At 42.0% G+C, this 12,972-nt stretch overlaps 1 protein-coding gene across 1 annotated transcript in view; it reads left to right on the top strand.

Annotated features, from left to right (window-relative positions):
* Nucleotides 1-1,374: 1,374 nt before the first annotated feature.
* pygl (phosphorylase, glycogen, liver) overlaps nucleotides 1,375-12,972 on the top strand; it is a 13,343-nt gene continuing 1,745 nt past the window's right edge. Inside the window, exons 1-17 of the mRNA XM_079370181.1 lie at nucleotides 1,375-1,872; nucleotides 2,328-2,429; nucleotides 2,522-2,600; nucleotides 2,987-3,090; nucleotides 3,776-3,907; nucleotides 6,168-6,279; nucleotides 6,571-6,653; nucleotides 6,833-6,970; nucleotides 7,070-7,162; nucleotides 7,542-7,688; nucleotides 7,811-7,974; nucleotides 8,432-8,546; nucleotides 9,508-9,609; nucleotides 10,818-10,965; nucleotides 11,530-11,588; nucleotides 11,668-11,809; nucleotides 12,349-12,556. Coding sequence (XP_079226307.1) covers nucleotides 1,630-1,872; nucleotides 2,328-2,429; nucleotides 2,522-2,600; nucleotides 2,987-3,090; nucleotides 3,776-3,907; nucleotides 6,168-6,279; nucleotides 6,571-6,653; nucleotides 6,833-6,970; nucleotides 7,070-7,162; nucleotides 7,542-7,688; nucleotides 7,811-7,974; nucleotides 8,432-8,546; nucleotides 9,508-9,609; nucleotides 10,818-10,965; nucleotides 11,530-11,588; nucleotides 11,668-11,809; nucleotides 12,349-12,556 — 2,171 coding nt within the window. The 5' untranslated portion in view covers nucleotides 1,375-1,629. The remainder of the gene's footprint in view (nucleotides 1,873-2,327; nucleotides 2,430-2,521; nucleotides 2,601-2,986; nucleotides 3,091-3,775; nucleotides 3,908-6,167; nucleotides 6,280-6,570; nucleotides 6,654-6,832; nucleotides 6,971-7,069; nucleotides 7,163-7,541; nucleotides 7,689-7,810; nucleotides 7,975-8,431; nucleotides 8,547-9,507; nucleotides 9,610-10,817; nucleotides 10,966-11,529; nucleotides 11,589-11,667; nucleotides 11,810-12,348; nucleotides 12,557-12,972) is intronic.

Raw genomic sequence — 12,972 nt, 5'->3', positions numbered from 1 at the left:
CCAGCAACATGTGATACCCTACATCAGAACAGAATCTCACACAAAGCTGTCCAATCAGGATCAGTTTACCCTAACCCTGGACCAACTGGGGAACTGTTGCCTCTTTGCATTGCCCTGAAACTGTTGGCTGCGCGTTGTACTTCGCACATGCGAAGCGTTCAAATCAGTTGCTGTCCTGCGTTCGGGGATCATGGCGTGCCTTTTCCATGTGCAGTGCCCAACTTCAGCTGCTGCTATGGGTTAGGGTTGGTCATGTTTGTTTATTAAATATTAATCATGTAGTTTTACTAAGTCAGACATGTATGACAACATGTTTTTAAACTATCTGTAATTCTATTCTTTCCCTGATGCTGATTGTAAATCATTTGCTTTCAGTCAAATGTAAAACCTTCAGTCAGATATGTCGGAAGGCCAAAAGCTGACATGCTTCAATCATTTTTTATTTAAGGTGTTTCTGGCTGTTGTCTTATTTACCTTGCTGTAGGTTATATTGGTCTCACTGGTTTTAAGGACACAGCCCACTCTATAGAGGATTAAACAGTTATTCAAACTGACTCTCACTGCTCTCCATAGAGAAAATAAAGCAGCTCTGAGGACTGACTCCAGTTTTATTTTCAGACCTTGTTTAATCCGCCTTGATTTATCATTTATCAAGTGTCAATTATAAAAGGACAAGTGTATGAGAATGAGCTCCAGAGAGCAGAGATAGATAGATAGATAGATACTTTATTGATCCCGAAGGAAATTCAAGAAACCCCACCACCACCTACCAGCTCAGGCTGCAACACAGGCATCCAATCAGAGGACTGCTCTCCATGCCTCTTAAAAAATGTAATCATGATTAATTATCTCCTCCTGTGTGTGTGTGTGTGTGTGTGTGTGTGTGTGTGTGTGTGTGTGTGTGTGTGTGTGTGTGTGTGTGTGTGTGTGTGTGTGTGTGTGTGTGTGTGTGTGTGTGTGTGTGTGCGTGTGTGCGTGCGTGCGTGCGTGCGTGCGTGCGTGCGTGCGTGCGTGCGTGCGTGCGTGCGTGCGTGCGTGCGGTAACATTTAAAGATTATAAACATTTATATTATAATTTAATGTCTGATTCCTGAACTTCTGATGATCAAAGTGTAATTATTATAAGTTTTTTCTTTGTCAATATTCAATAAAAAGTTAATGTAAACAACGTCTGCAAAACCTATATGTCATATCTTTTAACCATACATCTATGTTCTCTATATATAAATATATATTATCATAAACTACATGAAACATGCAGCTCTTCCTCTGTGGTCTCTGTTCACTTTAAGCAGCAGGGAAACACCCTCCCCTCCACCAACCAATCAGAAGCAGCAGCAGGGGGAGACCTGTGCATGAAAAAGAGATCACCTCACCTTTCCACTTCACTCCCAGTCAGGACAGCTTGACTTACTCAGCACAGGAACCAGTACAGAGCCAGTTAACTCAGCACAGGAACCAGTACAGAGCCAGTTAACTCAGCACAGGAACCAGTACAGAGTCAGTTAACTCAGCACAGGAACCAGTACAGAGCCAGTTAACTCAGCACAGGAACCAGTACAGAGCCAGTTAACTCAGCACAGGAACCAGTACAGAGCCAGTTAACTCAGTTAAATCAGCACAAGGACCATGGCGACCCCTCTGAGTGATCAGGAGAAGCGAAGGCAGATCAGCATCAGGGGGATCGTGGGGGTGGAGAATGTGGCCGAGCTGAAGAAAGGCTTCAACCGTCACCTGCACTTCACATTGGTCAAAGACAGGAACATCGCGACGCCCCGAGACTACTACTTTGCTCTGGCTCACACTGTGAGGGATCACCTGGTGGGAAGGTGGATCCGAACCCAACAGTTTTACTATGAAGCAGACCCAAAGGTAAACTGTGTCTCTCTGTAGATTGACTGCACTGCAAAAACATGACAACTCCTCTCTTTCAAACTTTATCATGAGACCGTGAAGGATCAGAACTCTAATTCATGATCACCTGAATCCAGCACAGCTGAATGACAGTGTTTGTTTTTTACCTGTTTATATGTTGAATGAGAAGCGTCTTCAGCTCACAGTGCATTCAGGGTCAGGGTAAAGTGAGTGTTTGATAGGTAAATAGTGAGCCTTTACATGTTCTTTATATACAAACAAATCAACTTGGTCCTGTTTGTTGAAAGACCTTTTTAAATCTATCTGCAGAAGGGCAGTATTTCTGCGTCTTTGCATAACGCTCATAAAAAGCTCCAATTCATTTCCTGCAGCTGAAAGCAAAGCCAAGTTCATCACAAACATGTTTTTCAAAGATTATAAATAAGGACGGTTTGTTTTCTTTCCCTCTGCAGAGGGTTTATTATCTGTCTCTGGAGTTCTACATGGGCAGAACACTCCAGAACACCATGATCAACCTGGGGCTGCAGAATGCCTGTGATGAGGCCATCTACCAGGTCAGACCCTAACACTAACTTGTGACACTTCAATGGTGATGTCCTGTTCTGCTAAAAGTTAGCATACTGCTCTCATGGCCCCCCTGCTGCAGCTGGGCCTGGACATGGAGGAGCTGGAGGAGATGGAGGAGGATGCAGGACTGGGGAATGGAGGTCTGGGCAGACTGGCAGGTAAGAGGCCACAGGTTTTTGCACTGTAGGGGAGAGCTTTTAAATATTAATTTAATTATGTGGAGAAAGAAACAGCACTGAGAGCTGATGTTACAAATAGTGAGGTTATAGTTTTATGTTTGGTGCAACACAGAAACCCCTTAAATCTAAATCCCTGTTAGCTGCACATCTTAAATGTTTGATCTAGCATACATCACCTGCTCCCAAACACACATTATAGTCTAAGGGCCGTTTGGCAACTGTTAGGGTTAGTTCCTCCTTCTCTGTATGTCTGTTGAACAGTTTAAGCAACTTGCAGCCACAGGAAATAGCCCTGACCATCCCCCGCCAACAGCTCCATGAACAGTCCTCTGTGCGTCTGTTGTGACCTTTTTCTCTGCACACAGCTTGTTTCTTGGACTCCATGGCTACCCTGGGCCTTGCAGCATATGGTTACGGCATTCGATATGAATATGGAATCTTTAACCAGAAGATAAGAGATGGCTGGCAGGTAACGGCAGATTAAAACATGTTTTTACTCGTATCAGTGCAACAAACCACAATCACCAGATCATCTCCTGTCTTCCTTTTAACTGCAGTCCTATATAATTAATTTGACCTCCCCTAAGTTCAGGACTCTTTGTCAGCCCATATTCATGCTGTAAGGACTTATGGAGCAGGACCACAGTAGAAATGAATGAGGTCAGAATACATCACAGCTAATCATTAACATTACCTTATGGTCTACAGCCCTTTAGCCTCACAGGCTCCGGACCAAAGCTGGTTGGCTTTATGAAAATAAACTAAATCAACTTTGTGTGTACTGTGATAAGAGATGTCCAAACTAAAGACTTTTGCCCTTTTGAATTCTTGTCGTTTTTTGCTGTTCAAACATCAGTGTACAAATCGACTCTGAACACTGCACTGGATCTTTACTCACTGTTTTTTTTACTGGGATACATGAACTTATGAGTGTGAACCGCGGCTGCAGTCAGCAGTGAAAGAAGGGAAAAGAGGAAAAATTCTCCTCACAAATCTGAACTTATCATGCAAGTTAAATCGCAGGACAGAAAACAGATAAATTGGAGTTTAGTGTTTTACTTGATGGCTGTCTTTCTATCTGAACCTCTGCTACTCAAACATGATTTATCATCTGAACTCCTTTTTAATCTCTAACCTGAACCAACCTGCTTCAGGTGGAGGAGGCAGATGACTGGCTGAGGCACGGAAACCCTTGGGAAAAAGCTCGTCCAGAGTACATGCTGCCAGTTCACTTCTACGGACGAGTAGAGGAGACAAAAGATGGCTCCAAATGGGTCGACACGCAGGTATTGAAGATGCGTTTTATTAGATCAGAGGCTGCTGGGTAAGACCAACAGTGTGGCTGGATGCGTGGTCATGGTTTGTCTCCATATGACGTCAGAAGGTGATGGGTAGTTTCTGTGTTCCTGACCAGGAAGTGCTCATCTTACAGATCATATTTTTTAGTTAGCAGGTCAAGAAGAGACAACAAATACAAAAAACTCTGAATGATATACATGATATAAAATGATTATTTATTTCTTAAAAACAATGCTACAATGGGCAGCGACTTTCTACAAGAACCAGGAACCTTCAAAGAAACTGTATTTGTATAGCGCCAATTTATAGCAAATGTTATCTGCAGACACTTTACAAACCAAGCAGGTCCAGACCAAACTCTTAGTTATATTATTTACAAAGACCCACCATTAATCCACCACGAGCAATGTGCAACATTTAGCAAAGTTACAGTGGAGAGAAACATCTGATTCTAAGAGACCAGAACCAGACTCATGTAGAACAGACGGAAACCTGGAACAGAACCAGACTCAACAAGCGTCTGATGTAACTCCCGTACTACCACCTGTAGGACATTTAGAGACTGTAGGTACCAGCAGGTCTGATAACTGCAGACTCTACCTCCTGTAGTTTAGAGACTGTAGGTACCAGCAGGTCTGATAACTGCAGACTCTACCTCCTGTAGTTTAGAGACTGTAGGTACCAGCAGGTCTGATAACTGCAGACTCTACCTCCTGTAGTTTAGAGACTGTAGGTACCAGCAGGTCTGATAACTGCAGACTCTACCTCCTGTAGGACATTTAGAGACTGTAGGCACCAGCAGGTCTGATAACTGCAGACTCTACCTCCTGTAGTTTAGAGACTGTAGGTACCAGCAGGTCTGATAACTGCAGACTCTACCTCCTGTAGTACATTTAGAGACTGTAGGCACCAGCAGGTCTGATAACTGCAGACTCTACCACCTGTAGTACATTTAGAGACTGTAGGTACCAGCAGGTCTGATAACTGCAGACTCTACCTCCTGTAGTTTAGAGACTGTAGGTACCAGCAGGTCTGATAACTGCAGACTCTACCTCCTGTAGTTTAGAGACTGTAGGTACCAGCAGGTCTGATGACTGCAGACTCTACCTCCTGTAGTTTAGAGACTGTAGGTACCAGCAGGTCTGATAACTGCAGACTCTACCTCCTGTAGTTTAGAGACTGTAGGTACCAGCAGGTCTGATAACTGCAGACTCTACCTCCTGTAGTTTAGAGACTGTAGGTACCAGCAGGTCTGATAACTGCAGACTCTACCTCCTGTAGTTTAGAGACTGTAGGTACCAGCAGGTCTGATAACTGCAGACTCTACCTCCTGTAGTTTAGAGACTGTAGGTACCAGCAGGTCTGATAACTGCAGACTCTACCTCCTGTAGTTTAGAGACTGTAGGTACCAGCAGGTCTGATAACTGCAGACTCTACCTCCTGTAGTTTAGAGACTGTAGGTACCAGCAGGTCTGATAACTGCAGACTCTACCTCCTGTAGTTTAGAGACTGTAGGTACCAGCAGGTCTGATAACTGCAGACTCTACCTCCTGTAGGACATTTAGAGACTGTAGGTACCAGCAGGTCTGATAACTGCAGACTCTACCTCCTGTAGTTTAGAGACTGTAGGTACCAGCAGGTCTGATAACTGCAGACTCTACCTCCTGTAGTACTTTAGATGCATTTGCTTTCTGGTAGCGTAAAATTAAAGAATAGAGCTCCTAGATTCTTAACAGTGTTACTAGAAGTCACACTGATGGAATAAAGAGTTGATTGGTTACATTATCAGAAAAAGTCTCTCTGAAGTCTTTAGAGCCAAGCACGATAACTTGTCTGAGTTAAGCAGCAAAAGTTTTTTTTTTTTGTTTCTTTTTCTTTTAAGAAGAGGTCTAATGACGGCTACTTTAAATGACTGTTGTTCACAGCCTGCCAGTAAAGACATATATTGATCATATTTTATAAAAAGCTACAAAGGGAAAGACTTCCTTCAACAGCTTGGTTGGGATTGGGTTTTAAAATGAACACGTAGATTTTCCAGACTCCTGCTAATATGTCAAAAGCTTGGTCTAAATCACGTATTTGCCATGGACCAGTTATCTCATAGCAGCAATTATTTTGTTTTAATTATATTAATATACAACAGGGGAAATTTTATGAACTCAACTTAGTTTATCAGGTTTATTATTTTCTTACTTTCTTATCTGTTTTCTTCCTTTTGACTCTGTTTTCACCTTCATCTCACTTCAGGTGGTTTTGGCGATGCCCTATGACACGCCTATCCCCGGCTACATGAACAACACCGTGAACACCATGAGGCTATGGTCCGCACGTGCTCCCAACGACTTTAACTTAAGAGACTGTGAGTGTCTGGGTTCATTTTTGAGAATACATTTGCAAAACATTCTACGGGTTTCCTTTTGTGTTTCAAAAGAAAAAACTTTGCAAGGAAAAAGGTAACTGCTGCAACTCTGGTAACATGCAACAACAAGTATGTGTTGCAACACAGCTGAAGGGCTCGGTTTCCTCTCCACCAGAGTTTAACTTATTACTTTGCATTGAAAACACTGTAACATATATATATATATATATATATATATATATATATATATATATACACACATCAATGTAACCTGACTTGACCTGTCTGTAGTTAACATTGGAGATTACATCCAGGCTGTCCTGGACAGGAATCTGGCCGAGAACATCTCCCGAGTTCTCTACCCCAACGACAATGTAAGTTCAAGATTTACTCTATTAAATTTGATTCAAAGCACAAACTAAATTGAGTAGCCCAACAATTCCTGATTGTTCATGAGAGCTTGAAAAAGAAATATATCAATTCTATGGCACACTGATAATCTTTGGTATCATAAAAACCTCCACCTCTCCTCTCTGGGCTCTTTACTGTAAAGTTCTTTGAAGGGAAAGAACTGCGTCTGAAGCAGGAGTACTTTGTTGTGGCCGCCACACTCCAAGACATCATCCGCCGCTTCAAGACCACCAAGAAGGGGAGTCCCGGCCGCACCTCCTTCGAGGGCTTCCCTGAAAAAGTAAGTCTGAAAATGAGCTATAGATTCAAGGACGTAAACGCCACTGTTGCAGAGATGGAGGAGGTGAGGACACTATGATGACATCATGTCATGTTTCAGGTTGCCATCCAGCTGAACGACACTCATCCCGCCATGGCGATCCCGGAGCTGATGAGGATCTTTGTGGACATTGAGAAACTGGACTGGGACACGGTGGGTGAGAGTCAAATCATGGCCGAACCACAGAGAGTGAAAAATCTAACCGTCATCTTTGTGTTGCAAAATATTTGTGTGAAAGAAACCGTCAGCCAGGTGAAAAAAAATGAAAACAGGAAGGAAGAGTTTTTCAGACACACGAATCATAGAAAAGAAGAAGTGAGAAATTGATAAGACGTTTCGAGCTGTCTAAAGACATGTTGAAAAATGTATCATTATTGAGTCACCTCCTGCAGACACTAACTCGGACACATCTCAATATTTTTCATTTTAGTATAAAACAGAGTTATTTAAATTTTCTTAAAGCAGAAACACCTTCATACAAACGTGTAGATGTATATCTGCCTCAGAGCTCAATTAAGATCTTCCTCTGCAGGCCTGGGACCTGACCAAGCGCACCTTCGCCTACACCAACCACACGGTCCTCCCTGAGGCGTTGGAGCGTTGGCCTGTGGAGCTGCTGGGGAATCTGCTGCCCCGACACCTACAGATCATCTACCAGATCAACCAGGTCCACCTAAACGTACGCGTTTGTGCACTGTTGCTTACACACTCGTTATGATAGCATATTATAATCATTTAAAGTTCATGTTAGCTGTGAGCAGCTGCATCCTCAAGGCTTTCTACATTTCTTTGTTCCCACAGAGGATCGCAGCTCTCTTTCCAGATGACTTGGAAAAGCTGAGGGTGATGTCGCTGATTGAGGAGGACGGCTGTAAGCGAGTCAACATGGCCCACCTGTGCATCGTGGGCTCACACGCTGTCAATGGAGTGGCTGAAATTCACTCCAACATCATCAAGACTGAAGTGTAAGAGGAAACAATGATCAGCGTGAAAGTCAGACGGACCAGCATTACAGCTTAGAGGAGAGTCACTGTAGGTCAGAGAGGAAATGAGAATCAGTTTGAACCAGAACATGATGTGTTGTCATAGAAACTACAGGATGGAGCCATCACCTTGTTACACACACAAAAACGGTACGATCAGAGACGACGCCCAGCTCATAAATTTATTCAGCATTCTTCTGTGTTTGGATTTCACGGTTTGTGCTGACATGTTGAATGAAGGTCTGATTATGTTCACCTTAAAGAGCCACTGTGACTATAGGTGTTTCAGCAACAATTAATCTGCATAAAAATAAGTGGACTGCTTTGTCCACAGGGGGCGCCACACATCAACTCTTCTTATACAGTATATGTAACCAAAGTTCTTCACACAGATCTGAGTTCTTCCTCAAAAACAAACTTGTCACATTTCCCTCCACAGGTTCCGAGACTTCTACGAACTGGAACCAAAAAAGTTTCAGAACAAAACCAACGGCATCACTCCCCGACGCTGGCTCCTCCTCTGCAACCCCGGGCTGGCTGAGCTCATCGCAGAGGTAATGTGTTTCAATCAATCAATCAATCAATCTTTATTTATATAGCGTCAATTCATAACAGGCGTTATCTCAAGACACTTTACAAAAGCAGGTAAAGGACCTTACTGTTTGTCTGTTAACATTAACAAAAGGGCAGGTAACAAGACCATGCTCATTGTTGTGTTTACATAAAGCAGGTAAACATGCTCATTGTTTACATAAAGCAGGTAAACATGCTCATTGTTTACATAAAGCAGGTAAACATGCTCATTGTTATGTTTACATAAAGCAGGTAAACATGCTCATTGTTTACATAAAGCAGGTAAACATGTTCATTGTTTACATACAGCAGGTAAACATGCTCATTGTTTACATAAAGCAGGTAAACATGCTCATTGTTTACATAAAGCAGGTAAACATGCTCATTGTTTACATAAAGCAGGTAAACATGCTCATTGTTTACATAAAGCAGGTAAACATGTTCATTGTTTACATAAAGCAGGTAAACATGCTCATTGTTTACATAAAGCAGGTAAACATGCTCATTGTTTACATAAAGCAGGTAAACATGTTCATTGTTTACATAAAGCAGGTAAACATGCTCATTGTTTACATAAAGCAGGTAAACATGCTCATTGTTTACATAAAGCAGGTAAACATGTTCATTGTTTACATAAAGCAGGTAAACATGCTCATTGTTTACATAAAGCAGGTAAACATGCTCATTGTTTACATAAAGCAGGTAAACATGTTCATTGTTTACATAAAGCAGGTAAACATGCTCATTGTTTACATAAAGCAGGTAAACATGCTCATTGTTTACATAAAGCAGGTAAACATGCTCATTGTTTACATAAAGCAGGTAAACATGCTCATTGTTTACATAAAGCAGGTAAAGGACCTTACCTTTGGCATGTGTGACGCGTTTTATGTTTTACATGTTCAATGTGTTTGATGCCTCGATGTGTGTTTTTTTTTTTAGGTGATCGGAGAGGATTATGTGAAGGACCTGAGCCAGCTGCAAAAGCTCAAGGACTTTGTCAATAATGATGCCTTCATACGGGACGTCTCCAAAATCAAACAGGTACATCCTGCTGCCAGTAATGAACTTAAGCTTCTCAGAAAGTGTTTCAAAATAAACATTGAAAATACTAAAAGACAATAAGTAATATGTTAATTCAATGTGTTTCTATTTCCATCCCGTAAAGAGGATGAGCTCATTAAAGCAGGTGGATTATTAGATACACAAAGACATACTATAAAGAAGTTTGTGTGCAGAAGATGTTTGTGATGAGGATTTACTGAATATCATATATAACCAGACTGACAATGGACAAACCAATCAAACAGTTATTGTGTGCAATGCATCCTGGGACATTTAAGCAGAAGTCTGATAAACTTCTGAAGGCACTAAAACTTTAACACTGATCAGACCTCAAAGGAAACAGGAGAAAGTTCCTGAAAGGAAATTCTTGAAGAAATGTCTTCTCCTAGTTCTGTGAGTCACTTTGATCAGGGATAATCAGGTTTTCACAAGGAATCACCAGGTTTAACAGGGATCACCAGGGATCACTAGGAATCATCAGGGATAACAGGGATCACCAGGGATCACCAGGTTTAACAGGGATCACCAGGGATCACCAGGGATCACCAGGTTTAACAGGGATCACCAGGGATCACTAGGAATCATCAGGGATAACAGGGATCACCAGGGATCACCAGGTTTAACAGGGATCACCAGGGATCACCAGGTTTAACAGGGATCACCAGGGATCACTAGGAATCATCAGGGATAACAGGGATCACCAGGGATCACTAGGAATCATCAGGGTTTAACAGGGATCACTAGGAATCACTAGGAATCATCAGGGATAACAGGGATCACTAGGAATCAACAGGGATCACTAGGAATCAACAGGGATAACAGGGATAACCAGGGTTCGAGTAAATATTTCCACAGATTAATAATTACTAAGATCAGTTAAAACTCTGTCTGGGTTTTAAAGCAGGTTTCTTTGTACTTAGTCTTTCATGGCTGCTGGTTCCTGTTTTTGTGTTGCACTTATGGTTTCCTGATGTGAAGTTGCACATTGGACACCTGAAACACATTTCAACATGAGAAACATGACCAGCTGCGTATTTCTCTACCATGTTTGATTTCTGCTGCATTTCTCAACAGGAGAAGATTTAACGGCTGACTAACTGGTTCCCAGCAGCTTGAAAGTCAGAACGTGTCAGAACAGGTCACAGTTTACAGTCAACTGCTTCACTCATATTTGTGGTTGTTCTCAGGACAACAAGCTGAAATTCGCCCAGTACCTGGAGACAGAGTACAAGGTGAAGATCAACCCGTCCTCCATATTTGACGTCCATGTGAAGAGAATCCACGAGTACAAGCGTCAGCTGCTCAACTGCCTGCACATCATCGCCATGTACAACCGTATGTCAATGATCAATATACCCCATGTACAACCGTATGTCAATGATCAATATACCCCATGTACAAGCCAACATCAATCACAAATCACTGTGTCTCTCTTTGTCTTCATTCAAATTCAGTTCAGTAAAGGGCTTTATTAACATGGCAAACATGTTCATGTTGCTAAAGCTTAAGTGAAAATAAAACATCAAATTAAGTACAAATAAAGAATAACAAAAATTTCAATTAACAGAGCTGTGAAGCTGTACTTTAAAATACATGATAAAAATGTAATTTAGCTTTTAAAATATTCCCAGATATAAAGTGAAAATATGAAGATTTAAAGAGCACATATAGAGAAGTTATTAGTGCAGAGATGTTTTGTTCACGGGGGCTTGGAGCTGTTGCATGGACTCTTGCACACTGATGGACCTCACCCAGTAGGTACACCAGTTTGTGCTCGTTGTCCATTGAGTTGAATTAGTCTGTTATGTCTCTCTGTAGCTGTCATTGTCTCTCGGCTGTGTCTCTGTCTCTTTGGTTTCAGCTCATCATGAACCTTTTGTCATTCCTGTGTTTCCAAAGGCATTAGGAAAAACCCAGCAGACCCTTTTGTACCTCGAACAGTGATCATCGGGGGAAAGGTACTGAGTCGACTTTAAAGCAACACAAGAGCCGTCATGTTTGTGTTGGTTATAAGTGGCACATTGTCGCCCTCTGCAGGCTGCACCTGGGTATCACATGGCGAAGATGATCATCAGGCTGATCACATCAGTGGCTGACGTTGTGAATAATGACCCTGTAGTGGGAAACAAGCTGAAGGTCATCTTCCTGGAGAACTACAGGGTCTCCCTAGCCGAGAAAGGTACTTAAAGAACTTTTTCTTTCTCACCTGCTCACTTACCTGAGCCTCTGTTTAGTGCTCAGCTCTTCATTCTGGGCTCACATTAAAAAACGTGAATATGAAAATAAAATGTATATTTGAAATGCATAATTAAGCACTAAAGTCCACATAAACCATCACTTTTCGAAGAGGGCGTTTCAAAAATAGTTTGCATGAATCAATACAATTTAGAGAAATTAAACTTAACAACCAATTCTGTCAATTATAATAATGCCAAACACCAGAAAGAAAATGACCAACAAAAATGTGCGAATCTTAATTGCTCAAATGGTATCGATAGAGAGATTAATCTCTGGCTAATGCTTTAAAGAAGGATTTGAACCACATAAGCATTTTGTGTTTTTGGGTGTATTCAGCATGAGCTTGTTTTCCAGGATCCATCTATCCATGGTATTTAACTCCTTGATCAAGATGGCAATCAAATCAGCAGGGTTGAAATAGTAAATTCACATGAAGAGGAACCATAAAGAATAATAATGAATAGTTTCTGTCTCTCTCAGTGATACCTGCCACAGATCTGTCTGAGCAGATCTCTACCGCCGGCACTGAAGCGTCAGGAACAGGAAACATGAAGTTCATGCTGAATGGAGCGCTGACCATTGGCACGATGGATGGAGCCAACGTGGAGATGGCTGAAGAGGCCGGAGAGGAGAACCTTTTCATCTTCGGGATGAGGGTGGAAGACGTGACTGAGATGGACAAAAAGGGGTGAAGGAAACATCTGTGTCCGCTTTTAGGATTTAACAGTCCATCAGTATGAACTCATCCATTCATACACATTCACACACTGATGGTAGAGGCTGCTGCAGAGTCCATCAGTATGAACTCATCCATTCATACACTGATGGTAGAGGCTGCTGCAGAGTAAAGAGTCCATCAGTATTAACTCATCCATTCATACACATTCACACACTGATGGTAGAGGCTGCTGCAGAGTAAAGAGTCCATCAGTATGAACTCATCCATTCATACACATTCACACACTGATGGTAGAGGCTGCTGCAGTATTAACTCATCCATTCATACAAAGCTTGAGCAATTCAGTTAAGTGCCTTGGTGGTTTCAGGTACTGGGGATCAAACCTACCTCTCAATCGAGAGGTGACTCTTAACCTCTACTCGACC

The sequence above is a fragment of the Symphodus melops genome (genome assembly GCF_947650265.1).
Source record: "Symphodus melops genome assembly, chromosome: 19".
Taxonomy (NCBI): Eukaryota; Metazoa; Chordata; class Actinopteri; order Labriformes; family Labridae; genus Symphodus; species Symphodus melops.
This window is presented reverse-complemented; position numbering and strand designations above follow the sequence as displayed.